Here is a 16,640-nt window from a genome sequence, read left to right on the forward strand (position 1 = left end):
AAAAAAAAAAAAAAAAAAACAAAGCAAACCAACCAACCAAAGATGGAACGAGAGAATCCACTTCAAGTTCTCCTCTGACATCATAAGCATGACATCACATACGCATGTGCTAAATAAACAAACAAACAAACAAATGTAATTTTAAGAAAAGGTTTATGCCGGATGTAGTAGCACAGACCTTTTACTAGAGAGGCAGAGGCAGGCAGATCTCTGTAAGCCCGAGGCAAGGGCAGTCTGTATAGAGAATTCAATGCCAGCCAGCACTATATAGTGAAACCTGGACACACAAAACCAATTGTGGGCCAGCAAGATTGCTCAGTAGGGTGAGACTTGACACATAAGCCTGATGGCCTGAATTCAATTCCTAAAACCCACATGGAGGATGGAGAAAATGAACACACACACAAACTCCCATGTGAATGCATATGTGCACACCCTCTGGGTGTGTGAATGTGCTAAACAATAAATAATGGGGTTTTTGTTTGTTTGTTTGTTTTTGAAGACAGGGTTTCTCTGTGTAGCCCTGGCTGCCCTGGAACTCACTTTGTAGACCAGGCTGGCCTCGAACTCAGAAATCCACCTGCCTCTGCCTCCTGAGTGCTGGGATTAAAGGTGTGTGCCACCACTCCCGGCTAAATAATGTTTTTAATAAAAGAGCATTTGAGATGGCTGACTGGGAAGAGCTTGGTGGGTAAGCTCCACAATGGGAATTAGATCCCTGGGACCCTCATAGAGGTGGAAAGAACCAACCCCACATGTGTCCCCACACTTGCACCTCACAGTGCACCCCCACAGTGCACCTCCACACGTGCACTCACACACATGCACCCACACACATGCACCCCACAATGCACCCCCACACATGCATTATACACACTCACAATCATAGATACAAATTTTAAAGGATTAAAAATTTACTGCCTGGAATTTATTCTCTCTTTCCTTTGCCTCTTCATTTTGTGAAATTTGTGTAAGAAGTCAAGGATCAAACTAACTTGATTTTGTTTTGATATAAAGTCTCTCTATTGTAGCTTAGACTACCTTGAATTATTATTATTTTTTTTATTGTTTTTTTTTTTTTTGAGACAGGGTTTCTCTGTGTAGCCTTGGCTGTCCTGGAATTCACTCTGTAGACCAGGCTGGCCTTGTACGTGCATGTGTGTGTTGGTGTGTGTTCGCACGCGTGTGCCATAGTGCAGATACGGAGACCAGAGGACAACTTGCAGGTTCCAAGATTAAACCCAGGTCATCAGGTTTATCAGGAAGTGCATTTAGATGCTGAGCCATTTCTTAGCTCTGGTCTTGAACTTTTGATCTTCATTACTTCAGCCTCCAGAGAGTAGAATTACAGGCATGAGCCACAAAACCCAGCTTCCAGTTTAGATCTTCCCAAAGGGATGACTAATCTCCCTGAATCACCGGAAAAAAAAAAAGAGTAATAATATTTTCTTCCCACTGACTTAATTAAATGGTTACCTCAGCTTTTCTTGGGTTCCTTAAACTTGTGGGTTGTTCTTCTCTCTCAAAGCCTCTCGGAACACCTTGCAAAGCTTCCCCCCTCCCTCTCACACCTGCTGAGGCTGTCTCCCAAGATTTCAGTTCAAGCCTGAACATCTGCTTCTCCAGCCTGGGTGGCTGCTCTCTCAGCTTCTGGCTTCTTTCTGGCAGGTGACAGGAACATTTTTTTTTTTTTGTCCCCAGAGCATATCATGTCCTCCCAGACATCTGGAGCAAACCTGCTGCCACCAGCCTGAGGCTCAGCTTCTCCCACTTCTCTCTCAGCTCACCTTTGGGATTTCATCTTCTGCTTCAGGGCAAAAGCCAAGGAAACACTCACTACTTTCACTAGTCTATTTTGGGAGCAGAGGTTTCGAGACAGGATTTTTCTGTGTAGCTCTGTCTTGGAACTTGCCCCGTAGACCAGGCTGGTCTTGAACTCAGAAATCTGCCTGCCTCTGCCTTCAGAGTGCCGAGATTAAAGACTTTCGCTACCAGCTGCCCATCTGACCCTTTTCATTTCTTAAATTTCAAGTTTTTAATTAATTCGTTTATGTTTAGGCAGAAAGGGCTGAAGTAGTACAGGGATAGTGTTTGCATAGCTTTCAGGAGGCCATGAGTTCAATCCCCAGTATCACCCAAAAAGGATGGGGGGTGGAGGGCGGTGGAGATGGGTAGTGCTGGTGAGATAGCTCAGTAAATAAGACTGGGGCCAAGCCTGATAATCTGAGTTTGACCCCTGGGATCTGCATAGTAAGAATTAAATTGGCAGAGGTAAATAAATGTAGATCTGCCTTAATAGCAAGAGCCGACCTTCTTTTATTGGCCAGAGAAGGGAGCACCTAGACCCACCTGGGTGGGTCTAGGTGAGGGCAGTTTTTGTAGTTTAGAGTAGGAAGAGGAGGTGGGAATGAATGGTTTCTTCAATCCAAAAATTTAGGTCCTTAGGTAGTTACCAGTTAAAACCCAGCAGAACAATTTTAGCTATCTCAAACCACCCAATTCCAGAATCCTAACTCACAGTTAAATTACCTTTAAACTCCAGACCCTAAAACAAAACAAAACAAAACAAAACAAAACAAAACAACAACTGACCTTTAAGTGTTATTTTAGGCTCCCAAAGTCGGCCTCTGGAAGCTCTCCAAAAAGAGAAACATCAGTGAACACGATGGGTTTTGTGGAGTGGCAGTACTGCTAACATTGATGTCCAAATCAGGACACTAGAAATCTAAGCACTAACATTGATGTGCAAATCTCATAGGAGACCCAGCTTGGTCAGAAACAGCCTCTCCGGTCAAACTGATTTTGCTAGACCTGGGCTGGGTTACTACAGGGACCAGGAATCCACAGGTTCTCCAGGTGTCCACGGGAATGCACGTGTCTGAAGGTCAGGACAGATCGAGGTAAAAAAGGTGGAAGAGACAGGCTACATACCCAGCATCTTCTCCAAGCCCTCCAATCAGGTGCTTGCTGTATCTGGAGCAGAGACTGAAGCAGGAAGTCAGAAATTTCCTTCAGTGGGGCCCCGAGAGGCACCTGTTCCCACTTCTCTATGCAAATGAGCAGAGAAGCTCCTCCCACACAGCCGCCTTTGTGGTAGGAACTTCGTTCTTGACACTGTTAAGGTAGCCATGGAAGCCATGGAAGCTGGAGTTGTATCTGTCAGGCCGCTTTGTTTTGCAAGTCAAAGCCTGAGGCTTAAGTCCAAGGGGCAACTCAGCAAAATTTGTGATTGAGCCTCTCTTGAGGCCTGCAGGATTTTAGAAGGGGCTTCAATGAATGTCACAGTTGGCTCTAACCAAGTAGCCGAGGTGGCAGCCCTCGGAGACCCAAGCCTGCATCCCACCTGCTCTAGGGCGCTGGTTGGGCATCGATTCTTCCTAACTCTCTACACGATCTCAAAATCGCTTTCGTCGGTTTGACACTAGTTAGGTCCTTCCTCTTTAAACCAATAACTGTGACCAAGAGACTAGGATGCTGATTGGCCACAGATGGGTCATGTCACCACTTTGCGCGTGAACTGACTTATTTCTGAGTATGTGTGTGTGTGTGTGTGTGTGTGTGTTTGTGCACGGGTTCTAGTGCACATGCATAGGTATGTGTACGGAAGCCAGACATTAACGTCAGGTGTCTTCCTCGATCGATCCCTACCTTAATTTTCAGGTGGTATCTCACACGGAACCCGGAGCTCACTAGTAAGCACCAGGGGGTCCTCTTGCTTCTACCTCCCCTGCGCTGGGGGATTGCAGGTGCACAAACCACTAGGCTCGACTTTCTTGTCAGTGCTTAGTTCGGATCTCTGAACTAAGGTCTTCGTGCTTGCCAAATAAGATGTCTCTCCAGCTCCAGTGTGTCGCTTCTTGGAACATTGGTCCAAGTACACAAATCTCAGACATAGTGGATTACTTTTTCTCCAAGAGAACCAAATTCTATTCTCAGAGAGCTGAGAGGAGGCGATGGGTTTCAGGAGGGAAAAACATGACCTCCCCACCCTCCACCCCAACCCCAGCAAAGCAATGTGAACCAACTACCAAGAATGGATGGCACCTAGTTCCTTCCCAGTCATTAACTTCCTAGAGACCCCTCTCCAGGTCTCCAGTTCAGACCAGCAACACCCAACTACCCATTGGCTTCTTCTTTTTTTTTTTTTTTTTTTTTTGGCTTTTCGAGACAGGGTTTCTCTGTGTAGCCCTGGCTGTCCTGGAGCTCACTTTGTAGACCAGGCTGGCCTCGAACTCAGAAATCCGCCTGCCTCTGCCTCCCGAGTGCTGGGATTAAAGGTGTGTGCCACCATGCCCGGCCCCATTGGCTTCTTATGAGAAGTTTTTCGGATTTTGTTCCCTTTTTAAATTTAAATTAAAAAAAATTGATTTTTCTTTTCAAGACTAGGTTTTCTCTATGTAGCCTTGACCATCCTGGAACTTGCTCTGTAGACTAGGCTGGCCTTGAAATAATGAGATCTACCTGCCAAGTGCTCGGATTGAAGTTGTGTGCCACTACACTCAATTTTTTAAAAAATCATAAAACAAAAAAGCAATGTCTCACTATGTAGCCCTGGCTGTCCTGGAGCTGTGTAGACCAGGCTGGCCTCAGATTCACAGATATCCACCTGCCTCTGACTTTCGAATCTTGGGATTACAAGCATGTACCGCCACAGTGTGGTGGCATAGACTTTCTATTCACCCACTTTCCTCAGGTGGAAAACAGGTTGCTTGTTCTGTGTGACCTCCAAGTCAGGTTTGTCCCCAGATGGTCGCTTGGTTGTTGGAGTTTGGTTCTAATGCTCTGAGTCAACCAGGAATCTGTGTGCGCAAAAGCTAAAGGTCCTTGTTTGGAGGGCGAAGACGCAGAGGGGAGAAAGGAGGATTGCCCCAACTGGAGAAGAATGATGGGGCGCAGGGGCTGCTGGTGAGGAAGCCAACCAGCCAGTGAGAATTCAGGTGGGTGACTGCTGGCCACTTCCCTGATTGGGCCTGGGGTAGCAGGGGAAGGTGTAGGAGTGCCAAGCCATTTCAACAGTAAGCTAGTGTGTGTGTGTGTGTGTGTGTGTGTGTGTGTGTGTGTGTTTCATTAGCAGATCCAAAGATTCCCTGGGCAGGTGGTTGGAAGCCCCACCGGCCTGGAGCACAAAGCCTTGTTGTGGGGGGGGAGAGTAGGGGGATAAGGGGAAGGGAGAGGGGTGAGGGAGACTCACTGCTACACTTAGTGTCTGTTAAATAGCAAGCATTCAACTGGACCCTTGGAAGGAAGCTCCACAGGGAAGGGAGGCAATGGCTACAATTCCCTGCTTTGGTGGAACTTCCATTTTGCTCAGACATTAAAGAGAATAATAAGAGCAGCTGGGAGCAGACAGTGCTGTTGATTGGTTTATCTTTTTTACTTTATTTGGCACAGAGTACAGAGTTGGTTACAGAGTGAAGTAACACATTTTCAAGAGTGGTAGTGGCCGCTTGTAGCTACCTTTGGTTACTTTGTGGGTTCTTCTTACTTCTACCCTTTCAACCCCCTAACTCTAGGTAGGGGAGGAAAAAGGATCGAGGGGAAAGGGATAGATGCTATCTTCAGACGACTTCCTGCTAATTAGAGCATTCAAGTTCCTTGGGACAAGTTTTATCTTGGAAGTCAAGATATCTGATTTATTTTTTTTCTCCTTTGCACATGACTACTTAACCATGACCTACAGCAACCAACCGACACACCACCATGCATGTTTATACTCTCTGAAAAGTCCCCAGAATTCCAAATGTCACCCAGTCGCAGAAACTGTCTGCAGCTGTCAAAAATCACACCTCTGCTAGAGCACGAGGCAAATTGTCATCATGCTGTGGACAATCCGAAGCAGCCCCATTTCCCACCCCTGGGACTAAAATGAAAACATATTCCCATAATATTTCCGATTTTTTTTTTTAAAGCTGAAACTCCAAAATTTTCCATTACCACTACTGTTAACTGGGTTAGTAAAAGCATTTGGTAGCGAGGTCTAGCGATGAAGGCATACAATCCCAGTTACTCGGGAAGCTGCGGGAGGAGGACTGTGGGTTCAAGGCCAGCCTGGGAAAGGCAGCAAACCTGTTTCCAAATAGTTAAAAAGGGGAGAGGCTTGAGATGTAGCCCAGGGGGACAACACTTGTTTAGTATATTAGTTACCAATATACCAGACACAAGCAACTTAAGGGAGGAAGGGTTTGTTTGGGCTCACAGTTTGAGGATACAGTCCATCATTGCTAGGAAATCATGGTGGGAGGAGCTTGAGTGCAGGAGGAGCTGGAGGTGGGTGTGGTCACTTTGTATCCATGGGGGGCGGGGGGGGGGGGGGGGGGGGGAAGCCAGAGACCAGAGAGAGATGATTCAGCAGGTAAAACCTAAGGGTCTACATTGGTTCCATCCCGGGAGCTCACCTGGTAGGAGCTGAGAATCCTGACATCTGCACTCAGGAAGCAGAGAGCAATGAACACAGCGCTCAGCTGGCTGCACTCTTTCTGTTCAGTGTGGGATCTCAGCCCAATGGAACCAGGTTTGCCACTCTCCTTTAGGGTGGAGCGTCCCACATCCGGCCTGGGTGAGGCTCTCTATCCCAAGACCTTCTGAATATCAAGTAGATGAAGGAAGCATGCGGTGGCACCTGAGTTGGCATTATGTATCCCCCACCCCTCAGACTGGCATGGGTCACCCTCCGTAGGGCCTTTTAAATTGAGATCTGATTGACACCCTATGAAATTCTCCTCTTTACAGTCTGGTAGTCAATGACTATTACAGACTTTATAAGGCTGTGCCACATTGTCCCGGTGTGATTCCAGACTCTGAAGTCCCCCAGAGCAACCTCATACCATTACTCCCTCAGGACTTTCAACAGTAAGTAATATGCTCTCTCACCAGATGGACTGGCCTATTCTGAACATGGCGTGGGACATGCTGCCCTTTGGTGGCTGGCTTCTGTCTGTCTGTCTGTCTGTCTCTCTCTCTCTCTCTCTGTGAGAAACAGGGTTTTTCTAGGTAGCCTTGGCTGTCCTGTACTCAGATCTGTCTCTGCCTCCTGAGTGCTAGGATTGAAGGCAGGCACCCGCCTACAGGAGTCTTGGGTCTTTTTTTTTTTTTAAGGTTTATTGTTTTTTTTTTTTTTTCAAAGATTTATTTATTAGTATAAGTTCACTGTAGCTGTCTTCAAATGCACCAGAAGAGGGCATCAGATCTCATTGTGGGTGGTTGTGAGCCACCATGTGGTTGCTGGGATTTGAACTCAGTACCTTAGGAAGAGCAGTCTGTGCTCTTACCCACTGAACCATCTCACCAGCCCCGGTTTATTGTTTATTACTTATCTATCATATGCTTGAATGGGAGTGTGCCCTGGAGCACGTGTAGAAGTTGGAAGACCACCTTCAGGAACAGATTCCCTCCCTCCACCATTTGGTTTCCAGGGGATTGAGACAGATAGTCTGGCCTAGCTGTAAGAACCTTTGCCGACTGAGCCATCCTGAGAGCCCTGACCTCTTTCACTACAAGGGTTTCTGAAGCTCATCCTCACTGTCGTATGTGTGCATATATGTGTGTATGTATAAATGTGTGTATGTATGTGTATATATGTGTGTATGTATGTATATATGTGTGTATGTATGTATATATGTGTATGTATATATGTGTGTATGTATGTATAAATGTGTGTATGTATAAACGTGTGTATGTATGTATATATGTGTGTATGTATAAATGTGTGTATGTATATATGTATGAATATATATGTTTATGTATGTATATATGTGTGTATGTATATGTGTATGTATATATGTGCGTATGTATGTGTGGGTATGTATGTATATATGTATGCATGTGTGTATATGTATGTATGTATGTATGTATGTGTGTGTGTGTATGTGTATGTATGTATGTATGAATTTCTTTTCATGACCATGGGTCTCTGTCACTCTAGGTCACTGCTCCCCCTTTTAAATCCTGTGCTTAATTTTAAGCCACATTCGATTGTCTTCTCAGGTACTCTGCCTTCCTTTGGGGATAACAATTCCCCCTCCTCTTGCTTTCTTCTTCTTCTTTCAGAAGGGTCCATGCTGGCCTGGAACTCATTACGTCGAAGAGGATGGCCTTAAACTCCTGATGCTCTGGGTTCTACCTCCTGAGTGTGGAGAGTATAATCCTACTTGATTTATGCGGTGCTCAGAATCAAACCCGGGGCCTTGTGTGCAGTAGGTAAGCACCTTATCCGCTGAGCCCCAGCCCTAGCCCCTAGAATGCCACCTCTTCAACTCTTCATTGGACCTGGCGTTCCCCACCCTTTGGGTGCACTACCACTTCCTTTACTTGACTGAACAGCAGTTGTTTTTTCTCCACTCCTCGGTGTTAACCTCTTCCCATTCCATTCTAGACCTTTTTTTTTTTTTTTTTTGGTTTTTCGAGACAGGGTTTCTCTTTATAGCTCTGGCTGTCCTGGAGCTCACTTTGTAGACCAGGCTGGCCTCGAACTCAGAAATCCGCCTCCCGAGTGCTGGGATTAAAGGCATGCGCCACCACGCCTGGCTTTTTTTTTTTTTTTAATCTAATGAATGCTTGACAATTACCTGTTCGATTGCCTGGTGTTGCCATAACTTGCTAGTTCTAATCCAAGAGCGATTGTACCCTCCCGAGGGTATCTGGAAACAGCTCAGACATTTCCATTTATCCCTCTGGGAGTGGCAGGGTGCTACCAGCATCTATCGGGTAGAAGCCAGGGATGCTGCCAAGTCACCTATGGTGCTGAGAACAGGCTGTCAAAGACACACCCTGTCCAAAAGTCAATAGTATCAGTGTTGGGAAATCCTACCACCAATTAACAACTAGCAATCCTTTTCCTTAGGCTAGCAAAATAGAAATCAGAGGAGATCTTTGGCCTGGCCTGGCAGGAAGTTCCCATTAGAAAATATGTGTGTCTTTTCTTTCTCTTCTATTAGTAATGGAGGCTCTGGCAATCCCTGGGTAAAGCTCTTTCCTGATGCCACAGAGGTGCTCCAAGAGCCTGGATGGTATTTTCACCACTTCTTGGCCTCTGAAAGCAGCAACTGACCTCCCAGGAATCCTTGAAGTGCTAGGAATGTAACTCCACTAAGAAGGAAAACTCAGGGCTTCTCAAGTCCAGCGAAATGCCAGATCTGAATTGTCCCCCTAGGGGAGAGCAGCGAGAGGTGTTTTGCAAAGTCCTTTCCCCTGGCTTCTCTGATGAAACTTCAGAGCTGGCTTTAGAACCAATAATTCCAGGGAACCTCTCCTCCCCAACCCCCTACCCCCGCCGCCCCTGCACATGCAAGAAAAGCACACAGGAACTTTGAGAAAGGACGGTTTGCCACATGCCTCAGAGAGCAACCCGTCGGCAGAAATCTCAGCGGCTGGAAACTCAAGGCACGTGACACCCAAAGTCGCCACAGCAGACTTAACTGGGGACATAGGTTATGGCAAAGGCCAGGCAAGCGAGCCACCTGTCTTCCCGCTGACCCAATCCAACCGGTTTTCATGACCGACATGGAAACTGGGTAATTATACCTGCCTTGAAAAATAAGTTTGATTGGTCTGCGGGAGCTGGACAAGGCAAGGAACGGGTTGGCATACCATCTTAAAGAAAAAAAGCTTGTCCTTGGGGTAGGATTACCTGACAGGCTGGCTGGGACTGGCTAGTGGCGTGTGTGGTTTAAAGAGCAACCTTTAGCGCAGTTGGCAGAGACGGAAATGCCAAGCAACAGAGGAGAGAGGATTCCAGAGAGGAGCTGCCCCCTTTTTGGACATGTGCCAGTTATTGTATTGTAACACACACACACAACACACACACACACACACACACACACAAAGCAAGATGTGAATGCTTCCCTTTTTATCCCCAAAGTGAACTTCTGTTTTATTTGTGTATCCAGCCACTCATCATAGGAAGTGATTTATCAGGCTCAGTTCTGATGAGAACCTTTGAGTTACAGAAGAGCTTGGGCTTGGCATGCTGTGAACTGCAGAAGTGTTTAAGAACAAGAGTAATTAGGTGACATAGTAATGGGTGTTTAGTTGGCAGGATTTTAGGTATATTAAAAAAAAAAAAAACAAGACTGCATCTTTAAAAAGGACCATTAAATGACTGCAGTGACTAGAATGCTGTTCAGAGTGGATCCAGAAAAAGGCAAACATTCCTGGATGAGATTTTTTTTTTAATGCTACAATTAAAAATTATGGGGTGAGAGAGAACTCCATAGGTTCAGGCACTTACTGTGCAGCCCTGGAAACACGAGTTTGATTCCTAGAACCCGTAGAAGGTGGAAGGAAAGAGCTATCTCCTGATCGTTGTCCTTTGACCTCAGTCTTGCATACACACACACACACATACACTTATACACAATATTAAGTTAAACTACAAATTATTTCAGATTGGATTATTACTAAAGGCCAATTCTATTTTTGTGAATTCCACCTTTCCAAACGTTTTCTTCCATTCTGATAGTACATATGGTCCAGTCCGCTGTTCTTTCTTTTACCAAACAGATCAGACATTTACAAACTTCTTTCCCATGTGCCAGATATTAGATTAAACCCTGATGATATGATGCCTATTTGCCCCGACCCCTGAATAACCCAGACTGCAGTGAAATCCCTATGGTCTGGAAGCACAACAGAGAACACAGACATCTAAGATCCCCTTAGATATGGAATTACATCCTCACTGGTAGAAGGAAGAGTAAAGGAAAGGTTTGGGGGCAGCTGTGTGCTTGGCAGGAGGCCAGTCAGCCAGGAAACACCAAATAGGTAGAAAAGGTATTTGGGACCTAGATCATTTATACACCACCCACACTGGCTAGGAATGAAACTTCAATGTGTATATGTTTATGACACATACCAACACTGTATATGAGCTAAACTGGGCATGCTAGTGTGTGCTTATAAGGCCAGGCAATTGGCCTGTAGAGGAAGGAGAAACAGGACTAAGTTCAGGTCAGCCTTGGGCAAACAGAAAGTTCAAGGTCAGCCTAAGTTATAGGAGATCCTGTCTTTACAACAAAATAACTAGAGACAGGAGGGATAGCTCAGCAGTCAAGAGCACTGACTGCTCTTCTAGAGGACCTGGGTTGGATTCCCATCACTTATATGGCTGCTCACAACTGTCTGTAACTCCAGTTTTAAGAGATCGAATGCTCTCTTCTGAGGCCCCAGGGGCACTGCACACACATGACATAGGACACACATGTAGACAAAACACATAAAATAAGAATAACTCACTCTGTAGACCAGACTGGCCTCGAACTCAGAAATCCACCTGCCTCTGCNTCCCAAGTGCTGTGATTAAACGCATGCGACACTACTGCTCAGCTTAAAAAGTTCTCTTAAGAACAGTAATGATGATGATGATGATAAAGAGTCCTAGCTGTTATTCAACTGAAATAATTTCTTAGGGAAATAATTTACAATTGTTAATATTTGGGGAAGGCTTTTTGATCTTCGTTCAAATAGGTGAAGAGCTTTAGAAAAAAAATAAAATAGAAAGTGCCCCTCCTTTCTTCTTCTTTATCTCCCTCTCTCTTCTTCTTCTTTCTTTCTTTCTTTCTTTCTTTCTTTCTTTCTTTCTTTCTTTCTCTCTTTCTTTATTTTTTGAGACAGGGTGTCTATGTAGCCTTAAGTGACTTGTAACTCACAATGTAGATCAGGCTGGCCTCAAGTTCACAGATCTGCCTACCTCTGCCTCCTAACTGCCAGGGATTAGAGGTATAGGCCATCCTGCCTGACCCCTTCTGCCAAGGGATGACCCTCTTGAAAAGAGAAGGAAGGTGTGGCTGGAGAAAGAGGTCTCATCTTGGCAGTTCTCTCAGCCCTCCACAGTTTCTGAAGGCCTCCAAATCAGAGGCAGGAAAAAGACCTGCTTGGCCAGGTTGACTGTCAAACTTAGGATCAAGGGTACAGATGTTTTAGACCCGGGACTTTCAAGACACAGGAATTATGGAAATGTTAGGATTACCCTTTCTCACCCAGTATACTAGATGGTGTCGAATCTCAATCTTGATTTCTTACAGTTATGTAAAGGAATATATATAGAGAGAGGGTGTGTGTATGTGGTATGTATGGAAGAAACTGTTAAACAAGATATAGTGGCACATAATTTGTAATCCTTGAACTTGGGAAGCTGTAGGCAAGATCAGAAGGAATCCAAGGCCAACCTTGGTGAAAGAGCGAGTCTGAGGTCAGCCTGTGCTTGATGAAACTCTTATCTCAAAAAAATCAGAAGAGGGAAAAAAAAAAGATGGTGAGAGAGAGAAAAAAAATCAAAACAGGACACCCACCCTAATCCCCCCCCCCAAAAAAAAAGCCAACAACCCAATCTACCCGTCATTCTCAATAATTTACAGTCCTCTGGTAAATCTAACTCCTGGATCACAGGTAGCCAAGTCCAAAGCGACTATAACTCTTAACTACGACTTCCAGGAGACACTGCGCCCACACCCTTTGCGCACGCTCGATTCCGGTGACTACATAGGGCTGCGAGCCCGAGGGGGCGGGGCTTGGACCTGAGCCACGGAGAGGGGGCGGGGCCGGGGCGGGGTCGGAGAGGGGGCGGCGCTGCCGGCGCGGCCCGGAACACGCTAGTGGAGCGGAAGATGGCGGCGGCGGCGGCAGCTGCAGCCGGGACCCCAGTGTGGTTGAGGCGGAGGAGCCGCCGGCTCTGACCTCGCTCTGGCTCCAGTGCGTGCGGTAGAGCGTGTGCGAGGCCCCGTGCGGCGGGCAGGGGCGGCAGTGGCCAGTGCGCGCCGCCCTGAGGAACGCCCGGGCGGCGCGGCTGCGGCGGAGGAGAGAGCCGGCTCCGGGCCTCGGCGTCCTCCGGCGCCCCGGGCCCCGCGCCTCCTCGGGGGGGCGGCGGCGGCGATGTTCTCGGTCTTGTCGTATGGACGCCTGGTGGCCCGCGCCGTACTCGGCGGCCTGTCGCAGACTGACCCCAGGGCGGGCGGCGGCGGTGGTGGCAGCAGCGGCGACTACGGGCTGGTGACGGCGGGCTGCGGCTTCGGCAAGGACTTCCGTAAGGGCCTGCTCAAGAAGGGCGCGTGCTACGGGGACGACGCGTGTTTCGTGGCCCGCCACCGCTCGGCCGACGTCCTGGGTGAGTCCCCCGGCCCCAAGTCGGCCTCCCGGGGACTCCGGAGTGCGAGGCTTCCCTGCTTCCTTCGCTGAGCGCAGCGCAGCGCCTTGCCGAGCACCCCGAGATGCGTTTTCTGCCTCACGATCCCCCCTCCCCATCCCCACACTTTAGAAATGGGGAAACTGAGGGGCAGAGCGGTGGAGCCACGTGCCCAAGGTCACCGCCTTGGGAATGTGTCCAGTCCGTCCCGGTGCAGAACCGTGCACTCTTCTTAGTCACAGCCCCCACGCGACCTCGTCCTCCTCGTTCGGCGACACCTGCAGGCTGCTAACCTCGCTTTGCCTCGCTCCCTCCTCCCTCTTGGCGCCCCGGGAATCCCTGCTTCTTGGCGAGCTCTTGACGCCACAGCCCGGTCCCAGCTGCGGGATCCGGGAGCAGACCCGAAGACAGACGGCGGGGAGCCCACAGCCCCCCCCCCCCCCCGTCGTGGGTTCTTCCCGCTGCCTGGACGGTCCCCGGATTGCCATCCTTTCGGGAAGGGCCGTGGGGTTGTGGGTGGACTGCTGGCCTGGTTAGAAATTCTAGCAGTGCTTTCTCCCAAACCCAGCTTGTCTACTTGAGGTCACTTGGGGGTGGCAGAAAGGTCTCCTTGACCCAAAATAGAATGGCTGGACCTGCTTGTAGGCTGCAGCCAAAAAGGCTGTGAGACTCGGTCACAGCTTTTTAGGCCACAGGTGCTTCCTAAGATCTATCCCAGTTACTAGAGGAGAGAGAGAGAGAGAGAGAGAGAGAGAGAGAGAGAGAGAGAGAGCTGTCCAAAGGCCTAAACAATGCACAAGCTGTCAGAAACTTTACCTAGGGTATGCCCTTGGAGAGTTCGTGTATGCCACTAAAGGTCTTTCAGTTCGGGAAGCTCTTCTTTTGATATTGAAGGACAGACTGTCATTGGCGCCTAGGTTCAAATGTCACGTTGGTTTCACTTCTCCAGTGACATTGAGTTTATGGTTACTTAAAAGCTTCATAGGCTTAGACAAAATATGGCATCGGAGCAAATAATAGTTTTTGTGACAGTAATTGTTTGCTGGGTTTTTTTTTTTTCCTTCTTTCTTTTTCGTGTGAACAGTGTCTTTGTAGCTCATTTGCTGTTTAGTGCAGGCTGACCTTCAGTTCTTGCTGAGGATACAGGTGTGTGCCCCAGCTCCCAGCTCATGACATTTTCAAATCAGATAACCTTGTGAGTTTTGGTTTTATCACATGGAGTGTTTGTAAGCATGATAGCGGGGTTGGTTCTCATTTTAATTGATGAATAACCTCTTCAACTGTGTTGAGAAAAAATCTTTTAGTATTTAGACTGCACTATTGGTGCCAACCTTTCAGAGAGCCTCCCTAGGTTTGGAAGTACAGAGATTCGCCGTGAAGTCTGTCTAGATGCAGGGTTATTTTTGAGAGGCTGCCGTTAGCGGCTTCTGCAAGTCACTTAGGCAGCCAGCAGCCCTTCGCTTGGGGAACTTCGGGTCTGTGCTGCCTTTGAAGTCACAGTGAGCTGTGGGTAGTGTAGGCTGCTAACTTGCCACCTATGCATGAGGCCTTTGTTCAAGACCTAACACCACCAAAAAAGATGTCAGGAGCTGCAGTCATACGGACAGGTTAAGCGATGATGAGCCAGGAAAGGTCGTTTTATAAAGCTGACTACAAGCTAGTTTTTTGGGCTTGATATTATTTTTGTGAGAAATCTGTGGTTTGATTGATTGGCAGTAATAGTACTTTCTAGACCTGGGTCTGAGCATATCACATTGACAAATACCTGGAGTGAACCACTCTTAGGTTTTTGTTGTTGTTGTTGTTTGTTTGTTTTTCGAGACAGGGTTTCTCTGTATAGCCCTGGCTGTCCTGGAACTCACTTTGTAGATCAGGCTGGCCTCGAACTCAGAAATCTGCCTGCCTCTGCCTCCCGAGTGCTGGGATTAAAGGCGTGCGCCACCACGCCCAGCACCACTCTTAGGTTTTAAACTGCCTGCCATTCTGTGTAGTGAGACAGAATCTTGTACATCTACCCAGAGGCTTGTTGCTGTTCTGTGTTGAGACAGGTTCTTGCGATATTGCCTAGGATGGTCATGACCTCCTGGCCTCAAGAAACTCTCTTGTGTAGGTCTCCTGAGTCCTAGCAGAGCCAGGTCTACAGGTGAACATGCCGTGCCTGGTCAGGTCTTTCCATTACTAGTTGTGTCCACTCTCCACGTTAGCTACCAAGAAGCCATCTTGGGTAACAGATCAACTGAAGATGTAGGGTACTAATTTGTATAATTTTTTCTGTAATATGTTGTTTTAATATTAACAAATAGTGTTACTATCTTGTGTACCTAACTTATAAGTTACACTTTATAAATTATTATTATTATTACTTTAGTTTTTTCGAGACAGGGTTTCTCTGTATAGCCCTGGCTGTCCTGGAACTCACTTTGTAGACCAGGCTGGCCTGGAACTCAGAAATTCACCTGCCTCTGCCTCCCAAGTGCTGGGATTAAAGGCGTGCGCCACCACTGCCCAGCTTACAAATTATTCTTTATCATAGCTATATATGTATTTGAAAAAGTACTTAGAGGGTTCAGTACTCTCTGAGGCTCAGGCATCCACTAGGGGCCTTGAATGTCTCCCTCAGGAAGAAAGGGGACTGCTGTATCTGAATGTATTAAGTCTATGCTGAATTTTAACATGCTGCTATCTTGCCATTGTGGCATATTTACAAGGGTATGGGAGATACTGGGCAGACCCTTTCTAAAAAAGCACAAACTTCATCTCCTGCTCTGGCATTCTGGCAGAAACCATGCCTACTTTGAGGTTAAGCTTTGCAACTAAGTAGCTCTGTAATTTGTGGTCTTGGGTGGACTCTCTGAGTCTGCTGTCCTTATCTGGAAAAGATGAAAGGAGTGGGCTGTCAGACTTAATGCAGAGGCTCTGGCTAGACAGTCAGGTTCAGGTTTTCCTGTAGTCCCTCAAACAGCATGGCTATGAATCGCCTGCCACAGGCACCTTGGTAGAGCTCTTCACTTTTGTATCTAGCATTGGGCACTCAGTTGTTAAGTTACCTTGGTTCACTGGCTGAAGGATCCTTGGCTGTGGAAGGACCTCTTTGGAGAAGAGAGCACAGAGGCAGGCTGGAGACAGTCCACCATGTGCCACTGAAGGCAGGTGCTTGAGTGTCTGATGGAGATACACACACACACACACACACAGCTGCCTATGTGACCAAGAAGAAGCTAGTTAGATTTGACAAAGATCTTGCAGACACACACCTGCAAATGGGGGAGTGGGCATGAGGACAGTGAGGAACAGGTTCTCCAGGACTGTCCTGTTGTGGAGGCGCCCTTCTGGAAAGCCATCCTGGGAGTCACCTGAAACAACTTTCTAAGTTGGCCTCATTTGGTCTTTGGCAGCCATGAGGCAGTTCACCAGGTGGTGCCTTTGACTCTATTGACACCATCCTATCACAGGCTGAACTGATACGAGTTGTGAGCTAAATCACATTACGGTAAATCTATGTGAGTTCAAGGCTAGCTTGGTCTAC

At 47.3% G+C, this 16,640-nt stretch overlaps 1 protein-coding gene across 1 annotated transcript in view; it reads left to right on the plus strand.

The window, feature by feature from the left end:
* Nucleotides 1-12,565: 12,565 nt before the first annotated feature.
* The window catches only part of Pptc7 (PTC7 protein phosphatase homolog), a 40,607-nt gene continuing 36,532 nt past the window's right edge, over nucleotides 12,566-16,640 (plus strand). The window contains exon 1 of the mRNA XM_021163649.2: nucleotides 12,566-13,096. Within this exon, the coding sequence (XP_021019308.1) occupies nucleotides 12,865-13,096 (232 nt within the window). The 5' untranslated portion in view covers nucleotides 12,566-12,864. The remainder of the gene's footprint in view (nucleotides 13,097-16,640) is intronic.

The sequence above is a fragment of the Mus caroli genome, chromosome 5, assembly GCF_900094665.2.
Source record: "Mus caroli chromosome 5, CAROLI_EIJ_v1.1, whole genome shotgun sequence".
NCBI lineage: Eukaryota > Metazoa > Chordata > Mammalia > Rodentia > Muridae > Mus > Mus caroli.